At 39.3% G+C, this 19,791-nt stretch overlaps 1 protein-coding gene across 1 annotated transcript; it reads right to left on the reverse strand.

Annotated features, from left to right (window-relative positions):
• Positions 1–4,207: 4,207 nt before the first annotated feature.
• LOC102822087 (P2Y purinoceptor 1-like) lies at positions 4,208–5,615 on the reverse strand. Its single transcript, XM_006867966.1, has one exon. The coding sequence runs from the start codon at positions 5,346–5,348 to the stop codon at positions 4,218–4,220; it is 1,131 nt and encodes a 376-aa protein (XP_006868028.1). The 5' UTR covers positions 5,349–5,615; the 3' UTR covers positions 4,208–4,217.
• Between the last annotated feature and the right edge of the window lie 14,176 nt (positions 5,616–19,791).

The following is a 19,791-nucleotide window of genomic DNA, read 5'->3' on the forward strand; positions in this document are numbered from 1 at the left end:
CTAAATTGTGTTTATAGAAAGAACCATAATTAAAAAGGTAAACATGCAAAAACATTCTAAGAAAAACTAATCACTCATATGACAAAATCACAAAACAGATTTTTATACTTCAGAGAAAAACAAAAACAAACCAAAACAAAAAAACCTGAAGACTTAAACATTTTCATATAATTATATTTTAAGAGCATCATACTATACCAACTCTGATTTTATCTATGCATCATATATTATGTAAAATACAACAGTGTGACACATATTATACATTGTAATAAATATAATTTACATAAGTATGTTGCATTTTTCAAGAAAAATATTCAATCTGTACAACTGAAGTACTGTGAGCTTCACCAATAAATACTATCATGATAGTTACAATTTGACCAGCAAAGTTAAAGCTTCAAAACGTCTGGAACTAGTATCACACCTTTAGGCACTGTCACTAGTCCATCTGCAGCTGTTATAAGCACTGGCATCTTTTCTATGAGAAAGCAGTTTGTTCTTTTATGAGGTTGTCCAAATAGATGAAAGAGACTTACAGGTCATAGGTACACATTGCAGTTGCTGATGTTGGATCTGTTTAGCCAAGGATTGGGATTGAAGACTTCTGGGAAATAAAAGCAGCAGATTTCACACTCTTCTAGCAGTCTTTAGTTTTTGTGCTTTATCATAGTCTCTAACGTCCCAACCAATGGATGCCATCCAAATGTCTTAATCCATGTAGAGTGATTTTGAAAAGGTTAAGAGTCCCACAGCTGGCTGAGGGGCAAAGTCAACTCCAGATCTGGGTTCTCATGCCATATCTCTTTTAAGTTTGTCTTTTTTATTTTTAAGTAACATTTCAATGTAAACTCAAGTTCATGGTCAAAGAGTCATAGATGCCAAATTGTGAGTCCAAGAAAACCTTGGATTTTGTATCAGATATTTTTAAAATTTATTTAACTGAATAATTCCAGTATTTGAGCTGTGCTTTCATCCAAAGTATGAAATTTAGCTAACTGATAAATGACAGAATTTGAGCTGTGCTCTCACCTACAGGCCAACAGATTTCTACCTTTACTATTAAAATACATATTTTTATCATTATACGACAAGCATTAGCCAAAAGATTATCACCATTTCATCCTGACCCTGTGTATGTTTTCATCATCAGTGTTGACTCTTGTTTGCCTGGAAGAAGTTGGGAAGATCGTTCTGGTTATTATTTGGCATGCATTCATACGTCACTGTTGTCCAACATGATATATGAAACTGAAAAAGAAACATTTCAAAAAACAAACACTCACTCCAAGTATCCAAGTAGTCTAAGTCTAATCACTGTCCACGGTCTCCACACTGGATCCACATTCCAAAAGAAAGCTTACTGGAAGCTGAAACAATGTATTAACAAAACTCATACTCTAAACTATTGCAAGCATTCTGAGACGTAAACAGAAGAAAGCTAAAGTAAAAACGAAGAAATACAGAAATGTGTACCATTAGCCTGCAAGCATAAGTGTGGCACAAGATCTGGAGTTTCCATTTGGGTCAGTTTAGTGATATTGATCTAGGGTCAATATAGTAATGCCATATTTTAGACTGTACTTTTTGGTTTCTACAACAGACGATGGTGTTTGATCCTGAGCAAGTGAGAACCTAACTCTTTCTTTACCTAAAATGAGAGGATGTAGATTGACATCTCTAAAATTGTTTCACAATCTGGCTTCTGCAATTTTATGCATTATGAATAAACATTTTTAGAAGAACAATTGCTTAGGAAAGCTAAATTCTTCATTGATCTTAATGGCTGAAGATTGGGTAAACTGAGGTAGTTCTAAGAATTAACTGAAGGTCTTACAAATATTCAATTCACCCTGGTCATGGAGGGCTGCAGTTAAATCTTCACCTTCCTATCACTTTGTTTTGTAGGACTTTGAGGCCATAGCATATTGCCCCATATCACTTTACTTATAAAGTGCTTTCAAACAATGTAGGGTATAAATTACTCCACCATCAGTTCCAGACTCTGATGTTGACTCTGCCTGTGTTAGCTTTCACAACCCCAAATTCCTTTAACACTGGACTTACTTGTTTGGGGTTATAAATTATGTTACCTCACCTCATCATTTTTGCACTATATAAAATTTGACCATTTCAAGGGCTAGATGTCCAGCAATTCAATATTCACTGAAAATTGTTATGAAAGTTGTTAAAATATTATCTGTTGAGGGAAAATATTAAAAATAAAAACAATGACCAGTAGTCATTGGTATCACTTTCAATATTGGTAGTTTGATTAGTAGTCCTGGTGTGGTGTTGTGGGTTAATGTGCTAACCTACAAAGTCGGTTTGAACCACAAGGTCAGCAGTTCAAGCTCACCAGCTACTCCTTGGCAACCCTATGCAGGGTCGCTATGGATCAGACTGATTTGACAACATTTAACCAACAGCTTTTCACTGTGAGCTTTCCTCAAGCACTCAGATTGAATTCTTCATACTTTTTTTTTCCAGCATCGTTTTCCTTTAAGTATGAGATGTAAAATCCATTTAAAAATTATAGCTTTTCATTTTATCAGCATAGCCTATACACATTCAGTTTACTTTTCCATCTTCTTTATACATGTTGTATTTAATGATCTCAAACAATTCCAAGAAGCACGACAGAGCCTTTTACACAACAATGTCAATTTAAACTAAAGACCTCATTTTCAAATGTCTTTTCCATCCCAAGCTGCCTCTTATATATTTGAGAATATGCATTGTGAATGACTGTCAATCATTATTCTCCTCTAGTGATACAGGTATCCTGGCATTTGAAGTTTTGAAAGTTCACTTCTTTTATGAAAGACCTACATTATTATCTGCTTTTGCTAACTGGAAGCCATCTGAAGAGGATTTTCACATTAAAAACAAAACAAAAAAACACACACAACAAAAAGTGAAAGCAATATTCAGCATTTGTTTTGTACCAAGCTGTTGGGGAGGCAGAACACACCCCCTAACAGAGCTCCTTAGAAGGAGCTTAGCCCTCCTTCTCCTCTTATAATCAGCATCTCAGCATTAAGTTGCTATATCTTTGAACTATACCTGTATTATATTAGGCTTTATGTGCTGTTTGGTATGATTTGAAAGGTTATTTTCTGGGCCTGGGAACACTAAAAAATGTTTACCATATAAATTAATGTCAATCACACTTTATGCCATTTCAGTTCAAGAAAGGTTTCCTAAGAACTCTCTACTTTTGAATAAGGTGGGAAAACTGTACTATCTTCTTTCTGAACATCTTCGCAACTTGCTAAGTCATTCCACTTTATTTAACTTTGGTCTGAATTTTATCTGTGATTTTTAAAGTTGTTTTTACAGATGTGAGTGAGCACTTGTCCTGAAACATAAATAAACTCCTAAGATACTGCACAGCAGTGGTGCAAGTAAACACTCTGTATCACAGAAAGTCTAAGAGTGTTTGTGGTGTTTACAAGGAAAATGCATGCACTTTGATCCTATTGAATGCATTTTTTTCCTTATGATAATCAATGTGGGCTTCTACCATCAAACATTTAGTATTAAAAGTTTAGTGAAATAATTGGGAAGTAATCATTTTCAAGGCTTTCACATTAATTAACATAGACATTTCTAGTCAATTCTCCAAAGAAGCCTACCCAGCTACTATTTATGCTTGAGACTCCCAGAAACCCAGTTCATAGATCTCTTCATGTGATGCTGAGTGAGCTGAGTATAGTAGTTCACTAAATCATTTTGAAGATGTAGAGTTTTAATCTGTTCCTAGCATGAGCTATTAAAAACAACAAAGATTAGAGGATCCATATACTCCAGTTTCAAGTGGTCAGGTTTGTTTTGGCTTTGTTTGTCTTATTTTTAGTAATTAATAATAATAAAGTTGCTCCCAACTCATGTGCACACACACTTTAAATACTCATGTGGCGATATCAAGAGCAAGAGAAGCTTGTAAATTTTGCAGGAAGAATAAGAGGTAAATGTTTAACTAGGATATTTATGATACATACTTCTAGTCAGAATGAGGGAGGAAGACCTTGGAAGCAAAACCAAATAAGCTGCACAGAGTGGGTATGGGAGTTTCTACGATTGATTCTTTTTTTTTCTTGGTCTTTCGAAGTCTTACTAGAAACTTAATTGGGGGTGGAGGGGGGACGCGACTACTTGGTTCTATTTTAGCATCCTACCATGTCACAAAAGTGAGGCTTGGGGGGATTCTTGTGCCTTCACAAGCTTGTATCTCCATTCTGCTTAAACTCAGATAAGATATTGAGGGTCATATCTTCACTCTTGGACTGCAAATTTGCCTCACTTCTTCTGGAAGCTTTCCTGGTCGCTCGGGAGAGTCTCCTCCTGAATGTATCTCCCGCCAAGAAATAGAGAATAGGGTCAACACAGCTGTTGAGACTTGCCAGACCTCTTGTCACCTGATAAGTGGCATACACCCGGTCATTGAAATCACACATTTCTGGGGTCTGAATATCCAGACGGGCCCTCAAATTCATCGTTTTCATCACATGGAAAGGGATGTAAGACACCGCAAATACAGTCAGTACAATAATCACCAGGTAAATGGATTTCCTCCTGAGTGGAGAGTTGTCTAGGTCATTGTAAATCAAAGCTTTCACAATTAATCCGTAACAGCCCAAAATCAGTACCAAGGGGACACAGAACATGGCCACGGTCGTGCACATGCTGTAGATGAAATAACTTCTCAGGTACTCATCCGAGGTGGTGTCATAGCATGTGGTTTTGTTTGTCCGGAGACCGGTGCCAGAGTAGAAGAGGATGGGGGAGATTCCCACCACCACGGTGAGCCACACCAGCACGCTGATATAGACAGCGTTCTTCTTCTTGAGCCTGCCCAGGGACTTGAGCGGATATACCACCCCGCTATACCGGTGTGCACTGATGCAGGTTAAGAACAAGATGCTGCCATAGAGGTTTACGTGAAAGATGAACCTCTGCAGCTTGCACATCACATCCCCGAAGATCCAGTCCGTCTTATTGAAGTAGTAGAAGATAAGGGCAGGCAGAGTGAGCACATACAAAAAGTCAGCCAGAGCCAAGTTGAACATGTACACCGAGATGCCGCTCCACGGCTTCATGTGGAAGACGAACATCCAGATGGCCACGCTGTTGCCCAGGAAGCCGATGATAAATACCAAGATGTAGACAGCGGGCAGGTAGTAGAACTGGAAGCCAGTCTTGGTTAAAGAGCATTTGAATGAAGCGGCGGCGGCGGTGGAGACGGCCGTGCCGTTCCCCCACGTGCTGTTCCCCCAGGGTGAACTCTGACCGGCCAAGAAGGCAGTGTCCGTCCCATTGGGGACAGTCGGCCACAGCACCTCGGTCATTCTCTCCTCCCGGACTTAGGCGGCTCCTAGAGGCAAGCAGCAGCGAGAGGGCGGCAGCTGCAAGGGGCGCAGTGAGCATCTGAAAAGCCGGTGAGCAGAAGAGAAGGGAAGCGGGTGGTCTTCACTAAAGAGGACGCGCGGGGGTTCGCCCAGGCCGATTCCGGCTCTTTGCTCGCGGCGGGCCATGAAATCCGCCCCTGGCCGCGACTGCACGGGGTTGGCGGACCGGCCAGCAACTTCCTCGTGTGGTTGGCAGCGCCGAGGTTACACAACAGGGCGCTCACGGCACTGCTACGGACAACTTTCCCACTGCGCTTTCCCGAGGGGCGGCAGCTCAGAATCCGAGAGCTGCGCGCCCAGAGCGCAGCGAGTTGAAACCAAACTCACTCCAAAGCGCTCGGGTTTTGGGAGAGCGTTCCCCAGCCTCTCTCCTACCTAGATCGACTTCGTTCGTGCATCGTCCTTTTCCCTACCTTGGAAGCAAGCAGCTCGGCTTCGGGCCCCGCGCCCTTTTCTGGGATCTTCCACCTCTGCAGTTAACCTTTAGGGGCCATTCCAGCATTCGTGGTAGCAGACTCGTGCGCCTCTGGTACGGGTTCCAGTCATGTCGGTGTACTGTGGGGTCCCTTCCCAAGGCCCGGCTCAGTCCCGAGTGTAGGGGGCAGGCAGGAGAGCTAGGTTCCCCGCAAGGGTGGGCGGAGTTTGAGAACCCGAGCGAGTCCGCGCCGGGCTGAGAGACGAGGGGCGTGTCTCCTTCGAGCCCGCCGGGCAGCCTGCCAGCGCTCTCCAGGGCGCAGCCCGCAGCTGGAGGCGTCTTCTAGGGAACAGATCTCCGCCCTGCCTTCGCACTCAGCCTTTGCCCCGCTGCTGTTCTCAATGAGTTGACAGGGCGAAGGGTACTCGGTTTGGGCTGACTGCTGGCCAGCGATTGGCCCGCTAGAACTCCTTCGCTCTTCCGCCAGCTATCTCGGCAAACTGAAATTGCTGACACACAGGAAACCCTTATGACAGCTCAGAGCCTTCTGGCTACAGCCCCAGAACCCACCGGTCCACAACTTAAGTCGCTAGGGCCCACTGGTCCGCGACAGAAGTCTTTAGGGCGCTTAAAGATCACACCAGGTGTTTGCAGTCTCCTAGTAGTCCGTGCGACTGGGAACGCCCTGGCGTTGCAGAGCGCTTGTCTTCCCTGGGACGAATTCCTGCCACATGCAGGAACCTGCTATGCCAAGAGAGCACGAGCTTTCCCCGCGGTGGGGGTTGGAGGAGTCTTACTGCTCTTCTTGACCATTTTTGCTTTCGTATCCCAGTATTGTTTTCAGATAAATAAATGCTAACATAGTGATGAGTAACATCAACGTGAGAATTTAAAAAACTGACTGGTTATTAATTCATATGCCATGTTGTTACAGTACAGGTATACTTACCACATGAAGACAAGCTCCCAAAAGCCTCCAGTCCAATTCTTTTCATCAAAAATCAGATGTTGCAATGAAAATATAATTCAAAATAATTTGTTTTGGAACTTGAATATTAAATGCAGGTTTATATACTGTTAAGTGCCGTGGAGTTGGTTACCACTCATAATGACTTTTCGGTTAGTAGTCCATTGCTTATCTTATTGCTCCACATCAAGACTCCAGGTTTATATGTTGTTGTTAGGTGCCATCGAGTCGGTTTCTACTCATAGCAACTTTATGCATAACAGAACAAAACATTGCCCGGTCCTGGGCCAACCTCCCAATCATTGCTAAACTTGAGCCCATTGCAGCTGCCACTGGGCCAATCCATTCCGTTGGGAGTCTTCCTCTTTTTCACTGACCATCTACTTCACCTAGTATGATGCCCTTTGGCAGGGACTGATTTCTCCTGATAACACATCCAAACTATGTGAGTTCAAGTCTCACCATCTTGGCTTCTAAGGAGCATTTTGACTGTGCTTCTTCTAACACAGATTTGTTTATTCTTATAGCAACCTTTGGTAATTCTAATATTTCTTCTACCACACCATAACTCGAATGCTTTAATTCTTCTGTGATCTTCTTTATTCATTGTCCAACTTTCACAGGTATATGAAACTATTCAAAATAAAATGGCTTTAGTCAGGAGCGCCTTAGTCCTACAACTGACATCTTTGTTCGTGAATATGTCAAAGGGGTTGTGTGCAGCAGATTTGCCTTATGCAATTTGTCTGATTTCTTGACTGCTGCTTCCATGAGTGTTGATGGTAGATCCAAGCAAAATGAAGTCTTTGGCAACTTCAATCTTTTGTCCACTTATCATGATGTTTTCTTTACTTTGAGGTGCAACTCTATAGAAGGCTGTATTCTTTGATCCTCATCAGTAAGTATTTTAAGTACGCTTTGCATTAAGTACGCAAGGTTATATATCTACATATTACAGATTGTTAATAAGTCTTCCTCCAATCCTGATGCCATAGTCTTCTTCATATACACTCGCCTCTCAGATTATTTGCTCAGCGTAACAGATTGAATAAATATGGTGAAAGAATACTACCCTGAAGTACACCTTTCCTAATTTTAAACCGTTAAGTGAATAAGGAATGGATGGTCTGTTCCACAGACTGCCGTAGTCTGGTTTGGCTGATGATACGGAGCTTTTCCACAGTCTCTTCTCACAGATATAGTCAATTTGATTTCTGTGTATACCATCTGGTGAGGTCCATGAGTATAGCAGTGTTTTACATTATTTGAAAAAAGTATTGGCAATGAACAAGTCATTGGTCTTGCAAAATACCTTGCAATCTCCAGCATCTCTTCTATTACCTGGGCCATATTTTCCAACTGCTGATCCTTCCTCTTTGTTTCCAACCTTTGCATTCCAAACACCAATAATTATCAATACATCTTGATTGCATGATTGATCAATTTCAGACTAAAGAAGTTGGTTGTTGTGATTACTAAGTGCCTTCAAGTCAGTTTTGACTCATAGCAGACCTGTGCATAGTTTCTGAGGAGCGACTGGTAGGTTTGAATCGCCAGCCTTTGGTTTACACCGACCTTACAGTCTGACGCTTATCTTACAGCATCACATCAAAACTCCATTACCTCTAGTAAGCATCTTAAAAATACAGATTTGGGACTTCCTTTATTACATTTACTGAAAAACTTATTTCTATACCTTGAATATGTGAAAAGTATAAGCGATTCACTTCAAAATTTGAGTTAGTTTAATTTTTAAAAAAAAATGACTATTTACTTGTTCATATTAAATAACCTACATAGGAATAGATTCTAGCACATACTGACAATTTAATAATTAAGAATATATTTTATGTAAATATATTACCAAAGATTTCCTCTTAACGGAAACCAAAATCCAAGAAGAGACTGTTCCTAAAATGCGTGTGATAAAGATTTATTGCTTGTCCCAAATATTACATAATGATGGTCCCTTAAAAAATACTCAAAGAAACACCATGGAGCTTTGATAATATAGAAGAAAATATCCTAGGAAACTCAGACAGCTCCTTTAGAGGAGCACATATAAAAAGGACCTTATCCATGCACATGGCATCACAAATATGCAAGTACTTTGTATTGCGGTCACTTGTACAGATGACAATAAACTATAAAATTAGAGTAAATAGCTCAAATAAAAGTGAGTATTGGTTGCTGTCTTGAAAACAGTCTTAACTGAAACGGATTCAGCAGGCCTCTTTTCTCATCTGTAAATGAAGGAGTTGGACTTAATTATCTTTTATGTCTCCTTCTAGTCCCAGCTTATATGATTCTGTAATTCAAGGCCTCCACATGAAACATCTTCATGTTGTGTGGTTAGGTTGGTATTAGCTGGATATTCTGGAGTCTTGGTGTGACTGGTTTTCTATTAAGAGAAAGAAGCAAAGAAAACCATTAAGAGTTTTATAGATACTCAATAGGTCCTAACTTTTCACTCCTTTGCATTTTTCATTTGCAACCTAAGCAATATGTAACCCCACTCAGAAGTCCTTTGCAAATGCATTAACCCATAATGTGGATGTTTTGAAATGTACACTTAGTTCAAATACCACTAAGTACTTTCAGAAAACTGATACTTTACTAGGAATTTGGAGGGGGTAGATCTGCTAAGTGCACAAGAGACTTATTCTTTTAATGATGTAAAAAAAGAATATTAGGTAAATGTTGTAATTACTGATGTTACATTCAGTATTGTAAATAGATTTAAGTGCATATTTATATTATGTTTAAATTGTGTTTTAACATAAATAAAAGTTATGCTTTGTGGAGATGTTACATATATTTAATAAATATGTATGGATTACTTTCTACTTCTAAACATTTAAATTAGATTTAATGATGGGAAAGAAGCAACTATCATTTAAGACTTCAAAACATATCATTATTTATTGGTATTTGAACAACAATTATGAATGAGTTAAAAGGAAATCCATTGCCCTAAAGTTGATTTGGACTCATAATGACCCTGTATAGCAAAGATGAACTTCCCTCATAGGGTTTCCAAGGCTGTAAGACTCCACGGTACTTAACAACAGCAACAACAATCTTTGCAGAAACGAACTGCCATAGCTTTCTTTTCTAGAGTGACTGGTAAGTTTGAATGATTGACCTATAGCACAAGAGTGCTTAAACCCTGAGCTATCAGGACTCATTTTACACCTTAAAGGTATTAATAGAATATTCTTTATGTATTTAAGTGACTTATTGCAATCATTCTATGTCCATTTGTATTGCATTTGAGTAATGATGTAAATCCCTGACTTATAAAGATTTATAATTTAGGTGGGAATTCAAAGAATGTACATGTTGTTGTTGTTGCTGTTAAGTGTCATCCACTTGGTTCCAACTCATAGTGACCCTGTATATGGTTTCTGAGGCTTTATATCTTCAAGGAAGTAGAAAACCTCATCTTTCTCCCAAGTTTTAGCTGATGGGCATGAACCATAGACATTGTGGTTCTAGGTCCAGGGCTTATCAAAAGGTGTCACTGTGCTCCCAAAGAATGGACAAAGCTAACAATAATAGCAATGCATAATAAAAGCAATAATAATAAGACTTGAATTCTGGTGTAATGCTGTGGGTTAGTTAATGTGCTGGATTGCAAAGTTCGTTGGAACCACAAGATCAATGTTTCGAGCTCACCAGCTGCTCCTTGGAAACCCTATCCAGGGTCGCTATGGATCGGAAGCGACTCGACGGCACTTAACAACAACATATACTCTTCATTGTGCACAATTAACAAGGATGATTTACTTTAATTATTAAAAATATCCTAGGATAAGAGTTGATGTTGTTGTGGTGATGGTGGTGTGGTGCTGTGGGTTAAAGCACTGGACTGCAAAGTCATTTGAACTGTAAGATCAGTGGTTCAAGCTCACCAGCTGCTCCTCAGAAATCCTATATAGGGTAGCTAAGGGTAGGAACCTACTCAACAGCACCTAACAACAACAACAGCAATACCCAATCTGAGCACAGACAGTGCTGAGGAAGTCAGAGCTATCTATTCAGCCTTCCTCATAAACAACTAGGCTACTTGTTTCAGGCTTATAAAGATTCTCCTCACCATCTTCAAAAAGTCCCTTCTTTCTAACTCCTTAAAAGTCACAGAAAATATCACAGTCATTGAAAATGGAAAGATCACAGGAAAATTCATATCACAAACAGAAAAAAATTCTGATAAACATAAAACATATAATATCTGGCATTATAAGATAAGCACAGTACTGTTGTTTCCAATCCACCAACCACTCTTTGGATACCCTATAGGGTTTAATATAAAGGAACTCTGGTAGCATAGTGGTTACGACTTGGGCTGCAAACCACAAGGTCAGCAGTTCAAAACTACCAGCTGCTCCGCGGGAGAAAGATGAGGCTTTCTGTTCCCATAAAGATTTACAGCCTCGGAAACCTGTACAGGGTTACTATGAGTCAGAACCAACTCCACGGCACATTACAACAACAACAACAGAAGCTGGATTATATGAAGAACAACATCCCATCAGGATTGGAGGAAGACTCATTAACAACCTGTGATATGATACAACCTTGCTTGCTGAAAGTGGAAAGAACTTAAAATACTTACTGATGAAAATCAAAGTCCACAGCTATCTGTATGGGTTGCACCTCAATGTAAAGAAAACAAAAATTTTTATCTATGGATCAATAAATATTATCATGACAAATGGAGAAAAGATTGAAGTTGTCAAAGACTTCATTTTGCTTTGAATCACTATCAACACTCATAGAAACAGCAATCAAGAAATCAAAAGACATATTGCATTAGGCAAATCTGCTGCACAAGACCTTTTTAAAGTGTTGAAGAGCAAATATGTCACTTTGAGGAATAAGGTACACCTGACCCAAGCCATATTATTTTTAATATCCTTGTGGATATGAAAATTGGACAACGAATAAGGAAAATGATAGAAGAATTGATGCACTTGAGTTATGATGTGGTAAAAGAATATTCAAAGTAACAAGGACTGCTGGAGAACAAACAAATCTGTTTTGGAAGAAATACAAGCAGAATGCTCCTTAGAAGCCAGGATGGCCAGACTTCATCTCTCATATTTCAACATATTATCAGGAGTAACAAGTACTTGGAGAAGGACATCATGCTTAGTAATATGGAGGATCGGTAGAAAAGAGGAAGACCTCCAACAAGATAGATGGGCACATTGGCAGCAGCAATGTGCTCAAATGTAATGATTGTGAGGGTGGTACAAAGACTGGACAGTGTTTCATTCTGTTATACAAACGGTCATTATGAGTCAGAACCTTCTCAGTACAAGTCACCACTTACTATTGAATAGAGCCAGACTTGTTGTTTTTGTTAGGTGCCATCAAGGTCGCTATGGGTCGGATCCAACTCGATGGCACAACAACAATAACATCAGGTGAGTTATGATTCATAGTGATCCTATGCACAACAGAATAAAACACTGCCTAGTCCTGTGACATCATCACAATTGTTTTGAGGTCACTGTGCCAATTCATCTTATTGCGGGGTCATCTTTTTGCTGACACTCCACTTTATCAAGCATGATGTCCTTATCCAGGGACTGGTCCCTCCTGATAGCATGGATGAAGTGTGAGAGATAAATTCTGGCCTTCCTGACTTTTAAGGAACATTCTGGTTGTACTTCTTCCAGCACAGATTTTTTTGTTTTTCTGACAGTCCATGGTACTTTCAATATTCTTCTCCAACACCATCACTCAAATTTAATTCCTGACTTTTAAGGAACATTCTGGTTGTACTTCTTTCAGCACAAATTTTTTTGTTTTTCTGACAGTCCATGGTACTTTCAATATCCTTCTCCAACACCATCACTCAAATTTAATTCTTCTATGATCTTCCTTTGTTGGAGGAGAATACTGAAAGTGCCATGGACTGCCAAAAGAACCAATAGATCTGTTTTGGAAGAAGTGCAGCCAGAGTGCTCCTTGGAGACCAGGATAGCTAAGCTTGGGCTCTCATACTTTGGACATATTGTCCGGAGGAAACAATCGTTGGAGAAGGATGTCATGCTGGGTAAGGTGGAGGGTCAGAGAAAAAGAGGAAGACCCCTAACGAGATGGATTGGCCAGGTGGCATCATTGATGGACTCAAGTGTGGCGGCGGTAGTGAGGTTGGCCCAGGATCGGACATTGTTTCATTCTGCTGTGCATGGGGTCACTATGAGTTGGTTCCAACTCGATGGCACCTGACAACAACAAATGATCTTCCTTATTCATTGTCCAATTTCACATGCATATGAGGCTATTGAAAACTCCAGGGCTTGTATCAGGACCACCTTAGTCCTCAAACTGGCAGCTTTGCTCTTCAACACTTCAAAGAGGTCTTGTGCAGCAGATTTTCCCCATGAAATATGTCATTTGATTTCTTGAATATTTCTTTCATGAGTGTTGATTGTAGATCAAGTCAAAATGAAATCTTTGACAGCTTCAATATTTTCTCTATTTATCATGATATTTTGTATTGGTCCAGTTGTGAGGATTTTTGTTTTCTTTACATTGAGGTGCAATCCAGAGTGAAGACTATAGTCTTAGAACTTTATCAGTAAGTATTTTAAGTCCTCTTTGATTTCAGCAAGCAAGGTTGTATTATCTGCATATTGCAAGTTGTTACGGGTATCCCTCCAATCATGCAGAATAATATAATCCAGTTTCTCAGATTATTTGCTCAGCATACAGATTGAATAAGTATGGTGAAATAATACAACCCTGGCACACACCTCTCCTTATTTTAAACTGTTCAGTACCTTCTTATCCTGCTCAAATGACTGCCTATTGGTCTATGTGCAGGTCCCTCATGATCACAAGTAAGTGTCTGGCATTCCCATTCTTAGAAGAGTTAACCGTAGTTTGTCATGATCCACACAGTCTAAAGACTTCGCATAGTAAAAAAAAAAAAAAAAAAAACCACACAAATGAACATCTTTGTGGCATTCTCTGCTTTCAACCAAGATCCATCTTATGTCAGCAGTGATAGCTCTTCTGATAGTAAAGATATTGGTTGATGATTTCTACACTCTGTTTGATTACCTTTCTTTGGAATGGGCACAAATATGGATCTCTAACAATAAGTTAATTGATAGAGATCCATAAAAAATGAAATGGAATGCATAAACATCGATATCTTAGGCATTAGTGAACTAAAATGGACTGGTATTGGCCATTCTGAATCTGACGACCACTTGGTTTACTATGCCGGGTATGACAAATTAAAAAGGAATCGTGTTATATTAGTAGCCAAAAAGGAACATATCAAGATCAATCATGAGGTACAACGCTGCCTGTGACAGGATAATATCCACGCGCCTAAAGAGAAGATCAGTTAATACCATTATTAGTGAAATTTACTCACCAACCACTAAAGCCAGTGAGGATGAAATAGAAGAATTCCACCAACTTCTTCAATCTGAAATTGATCAAAAATACAGTCAAGATGTATTGATCATTACTGGTGATTGGAATGCAAAGGTTAGAAATGAGGAAGGATCAGTAGTTGGCCTTGGTGATAGAAATGTTGCTGGAGATCGCATGATAGAATTCCACAAAACCAATGATTTGTTCTTTTCAAATACCTTCTTTAGACAGCATAACAGATGACTATACACATGAACCTCACCAGATGGAATACAAAGAAATCAAATTGACTACATCTGTGGAAAGAGACAGTGGAAAAGCTCCATATCATCAGTAAAAACAAGGCCAGAGGCAGATTGTGGAACAGACCGTCAATTACCCATATGCAAATTCAGATTGAAGCTGAAGAAAATGAAAAAAAGTCCACGAGAGACAAAATATGATCTTGACTATATCCCACCTGATTTTAGAGATACCTGCAGAACACATTTGATACCTTAAACACTAAAGACCAAAAACCAGAAGAGTTGTGGGATGACATTAAGAACATCATACAGGAAGAAAGGAAAAAGTCATTAAAAAGGAAAAGATCAAAATGGATGTCAGAAAAGACACTGAAACTTGCTCTCCAGTGTAGAGATGCTAAAGCAAATGGAAGAAATGAGTAGGTAGAAGAGCTGAACAGAAAATTTCAACAGTCAGCTCTAGAAGACAAAGTCAAATATTACAACGAAATGTGCAAAGATCTGGAGTCAGAAACCAAAAGGGAAGAATACGCTCAGCATTTCTCAAGCTGAGGGAACTGAAGAAAAAATTCAAGCCTCAACTTTAATTTTTGAGGGATTATCTGGGCAAATTATTGAATGATGCAGAAAGCATCAAAAGAAGATGGAAGGAATACACAGAGGTGCTGTACCAAAAGGAAACGGTTGGTGTTCAACTGTTTCAAGAGGTAGCATATGATCAAGAGCCAATGATACTGAAGAAAGGAGTCCAAGGTGCATTGAAGGAATTGGCAAAGAACAAGGCGCTAGGAATTGATAAAATACAACTTGAAATCTTTCAAGAAAGTGAGACGGCACTGGAGGCACTTAATCATCTATGCCAAGGTATTTGGAAGACAACTATCTGTCCAACTGATTGGAAGAGATCTGTATTTGTGACCATTCCAAAGAGAGGTGACCCCACGGAATGCGGAAATCATGAGACAATATCTTTGATACCCCATGTGAGTAAAATTTTACTAAAAGTAATACAGAAATGGCTGCAAGCATACATTGACAGAGAACTTTCAGAGGTTCAAGCCAGATTCAGAAGAGGACGTAGAATGAGGGATATCATTGCTGATGTCCTATGGATCTTGGCTGAAAGCAGAGAATATCAGAAAGATGTTTACCTGTGCTTTATTGACTTACACAAAGGCTTTTGATTGTGTGGATCATGACAAGCTATGGACAACATTGCAAAATATGAGTGTTCCGGAACACTTAATTGTGCTCATGAGGAATCTGTACCTGGACCAAGAGGCAGTTGTTTGAACAGAACATGGGAACACTGAATGGTTTAAAATTAAGAAAGTGTGCGACAAGGTTGTATTCTTTCACCATACTTATTCAATATGTATGCTGAGCAAATAATCTGAGAAGCTGGGTTCTATGAAGAAAAACGTGGCATCAGGATTGGAGGAAGACTCATTAACAACCTGTGATATGCAGATGATACAACCTTGTTTGCTGAAAATAAAGAGGATTTAAAATACTTACTGATGAGGATCAAAGAGCACAGCCTTCGGTATGGATTGCATCTCAATGCAAAGAAAACAAAAATCCTCACCACTGGACCAATAAACAACATTCTTATCAATGGAGAAAAGATTGAAGTTGTCAAGTACTTCATTGTTCTTGGATCAACTATCAACACCCACGAAATCAGCAGTCAAGAAATCAAATGATGCATTGCATTAGGCAAATCTGCTGCACAAGATCTTTTTAAAGTGTTGAAGAGCAAAGATGTCAACTTGAAGACTCAGGTGTGCCTGATCCAAGCCATGATAATTTCAGTAACCTCATATGCATGCTAAAGCTGAACATTGAATAAGGTAGACCTTAGAAGACTTGATGCGTTTGAATTATGTTGTTGGAGAAGAGTATTGAAAGTGCCATAGGCTCTGAAAAGAACCAACAGATCTGTGTTGGAAGAAGTGCAGCCAGAGTGCTCCTTGGAGGCCAGAATTGTCAAACTTTGTCTCTCATACTTTGGACATATTGTCAGGAGATACCAGTGACTGGTGAAGGATATCATGTTTGGTGAGGTGAAGGGTCAGAGAAAAAGAGGAAGATCCCCAGTGAAATGGATTGGCAAAGTGTCAAAATAAATGCTCTTGAGCGTGGCAACAATTGTGATGTTGGCCCAGGACCGGGCAGTGTTTCATTCCTTTGTACATAGGGTTGCTATGAGTCGGAAATGACTCAATGGCACCTAACAACAACAACAACAAGGTGGCATTGAGTCCATTCTGACTTAAGCTGTTGTTAAGTGCCTTTGAATTGGTTCTAACTCATAGTGACCCAATATTGGGTTTCCAAGGAGCAGCTGGTGAACTTAAACTACCACACTTTTGGTTCAATCCAAACTTGTCTTCTAGGGCATTATCCCACAGTGCCACACAAGGACTCAGTTCTTACTTATAGCGACCTTATAAATGGGACCGGGCAGTGTTTCATTCTATTGTGCATAGTGTCACTCTGAGTTGGTACTGACTGGATGGTACCCTAACAACAATAATTTGGTGATATGGCTGTTTTCCAAATTTTGTGGCAAAGATCATTGTCTCCAGTGATGCATCACTTTGTTGAAGGATTTCAATTGTGTATTCCATGTATTCCTGGAGCCTTGTTTTTCACCAATGCCTTCAGTGCAGCTTGGACTTCATCCTTCAGTACCATTGGTTCTTGACCATATGCTACCCTTTGACAAGCTTGAACATCAACCTTTTTTTTTTTTTTTTTGGTACAGTGTCTCTGTGTATACCTTCTGTCTTCTTTTGATGCTTTCTGCATAATTCAGTATTTCCCCCCACAGAATCCTTCAATATATCAATTCAATATCTGAGTTTTTTCTTCAACTCTTCCATCTTGAGAAATGCTGAGTGTGTTCTACCCTTTTGGTTTTCTAATTCTGAGTCTTTTCATATTCATTATAATTCTTGACTTTGTCTCCTTGAACTGACCTTTGAAATGTTCTATTTGGCTCTTTGACTTCCTCATTTCTTCTATCCCTTTTAGCAAATTTTAGAGTCCCTGCTGGTATTCATTTTGGTCTTTTCTTTCTCTGTCTTTTTATTATCCTTTTGCTTTCTTCCTGTGTGGTGTTCTTAATGCCACCCCATGGTTTTTCTAGTCTCTGGTCATTAGTGTCTAATGCATCAAATCTGTTGTCAAAATTTAGGAGAGATATCTGCATAGAAACCCCTTAAATGTGGCGGCAGCATGAGATAAAGAAGAGCTGATGGGCAGAACAGCTGTTGTGATTTTGTAGGTGAGAGAGAATGAGTCCCTATTTTAGTAGATTAAGGGAACTTTTGAAAGAGCTGTGACAACTTCTGAGATGCAGTCTGTTGAAAGCGATGAAATCCCTTCTTCCTCAAAAATGAAACTAGGAAAAGGAAGCATGAAAAAGAGGATGCCTAAGTAATTCACAGCTGAGTCCTCCAATGAAGTAGGATAGATGGCTAGGATGGAGTCTGAGGGAGAGCTTTCAGAGTAATAAGAAAAGGATTGCACTGTTCTGTGGGGGCAGCTGCTCCCATAAATTATACACTTATCATCAATCCAATCTGTAAACTTCCTGAAATGTATTTCATTAAGAATCACAGCAGGGAGATAGGACACAATACAGACAGCTAGGTTGATTCAAAGTTGGGATGAGGAGGAGAGGAAACAGGGTAGGCAGAGGTAAGAGAGAGGGGAGAGAAAAACCAGGAAAGGAGAGAGGAAGAAGGAATGGCAGCTGGGGAAACATTAAGGGAGTGGGGAAAGGATATTTGCACAGGAAAAAGGCGGGAGACCTTTGGAAATTGCTGCTGGATAAACACTCAACATTATGGTCAGTTTCAACCTCAAGGTAGGTGGTTCAAACGGACCAGTTGGTCCTCAGAAACCCTGTACAGGGTCGCTATGAGTCAAAACAAACTAGACAGCACTGAACAACAATAGTAACTAAGGTTTAAATCTGGATAGGACATCTGGAATATAGTGAGATGGCAAAGGCTACATGGACCTTTGGTCAGAGTAATGTCCCTACTGAGTAATTTCTCCTTGGCAGAGGACAATGAGTCAACAGCTAAAGGAACATCTTTCGGTTTTCCATCTGTGCCTCATCACTTGCAAGAACCTGTAACATCCCAGGCTACCTACATTTGCTTCCATTCTTCCAGAAAATTTCTTGCCCTTAAAAGTTAAGATTATTCAAAGGAACTACTTTCTGTAGTATCTTCCATAGTATTTGGTTTTCTTACCCTTCTCCACATGAAGCCCTAGCCTTGGAAACTTTACAATACTTGCAAAAGTTTTAAAATCCAGAATAAATCCTAGTACATGCTTTTAAAGGTTCCAGTCGCAGCTTGTCCAGCATCCCTATCTGATAAATATTATTTTTACTCCCTTTGTCTCTGAAATCTATAGTTTTGCAAAGACTTGCCTTAGAACATTTACTGATAACAGATTAGAAATTCCACATTGAATGCCGGTTCTACTACAATTCCTTTATAGTTCTCATTTTTTAAGCAGACAAAGAAATAAATTTTCATAAAGCCATTGGTACACAAATACCTTTAGAATCAGTTAGTCAAGTCTGAGCTCTTATGTCGTCATTGTGAACCTTTAAAAGATTTACATGGTACTCCAGAGGATGAGAACATACATTATTTGAGAGTTGCTTTCTATCACTATTATACTCATCATAAATAAATTCTTAATGTTATGAATTTTTGATAGCTCTACAGTTGGAGTATTTAACTTAAATTCCAAATAAACAAATGAAAACCATGTGCAAAAGTTAAAAATAAATAAAAGCCCTGTTTCGTTTTTTTACATAAGTAACATATTCCATCAGTACCTGGTAGGTGTTGACCTCAACTGAGTATTCCACATTTCTTCAAGATTAACATTTATTTGGAATTTGGTTCTTTGAAGAGTTGGTAATAATTCCCCACCCAAAATGAGAATAAACTTTTAAGAGGAGACTATTGCACCCATTTTTATACGTATTCCTGGTGCTTTTAGTACGCACTCTTGACTAAAGGCTAGCTGAATAGGCTGATTACAGAAAGTCTTCTTACAACATACTGAAAACTAGACACTTCTGGAAAGAAGTTTGGGAAGCCAAGGTGAGTACCAATGAGTCAATCTACTAAAACAGAGTACTCCCAATCCTTGCCTATAAAAAAGTACAATGAATTAAAAGCCAACTTAGAAACAGGTATTTGTAGCTAGAAAACAACTAAAAGAAAGACTAGATGATGCTTACAGCAAGGAAACAATCAGTAGTGTCTTGATAAATTCTTGTGTTTTCAATGATAGGGTCTTGCATTACTTTGA

This window comes from Chrysochloris asiatica, unplaced genomic scaffold (genome assembly GCF_000296735.1).
Source record: "Chrysochloris asiatica unplaced genomic scaffold, ChrAsi1.0 scaffold00113, whole genome shotgun sequence".
Lineage (NCBI taxonomy): Eukaryota > Metazoa > Chordata > Mammalia > Afrosoricida > Chrysochloridae > Chrysochloris > Chrysochloris asiatica.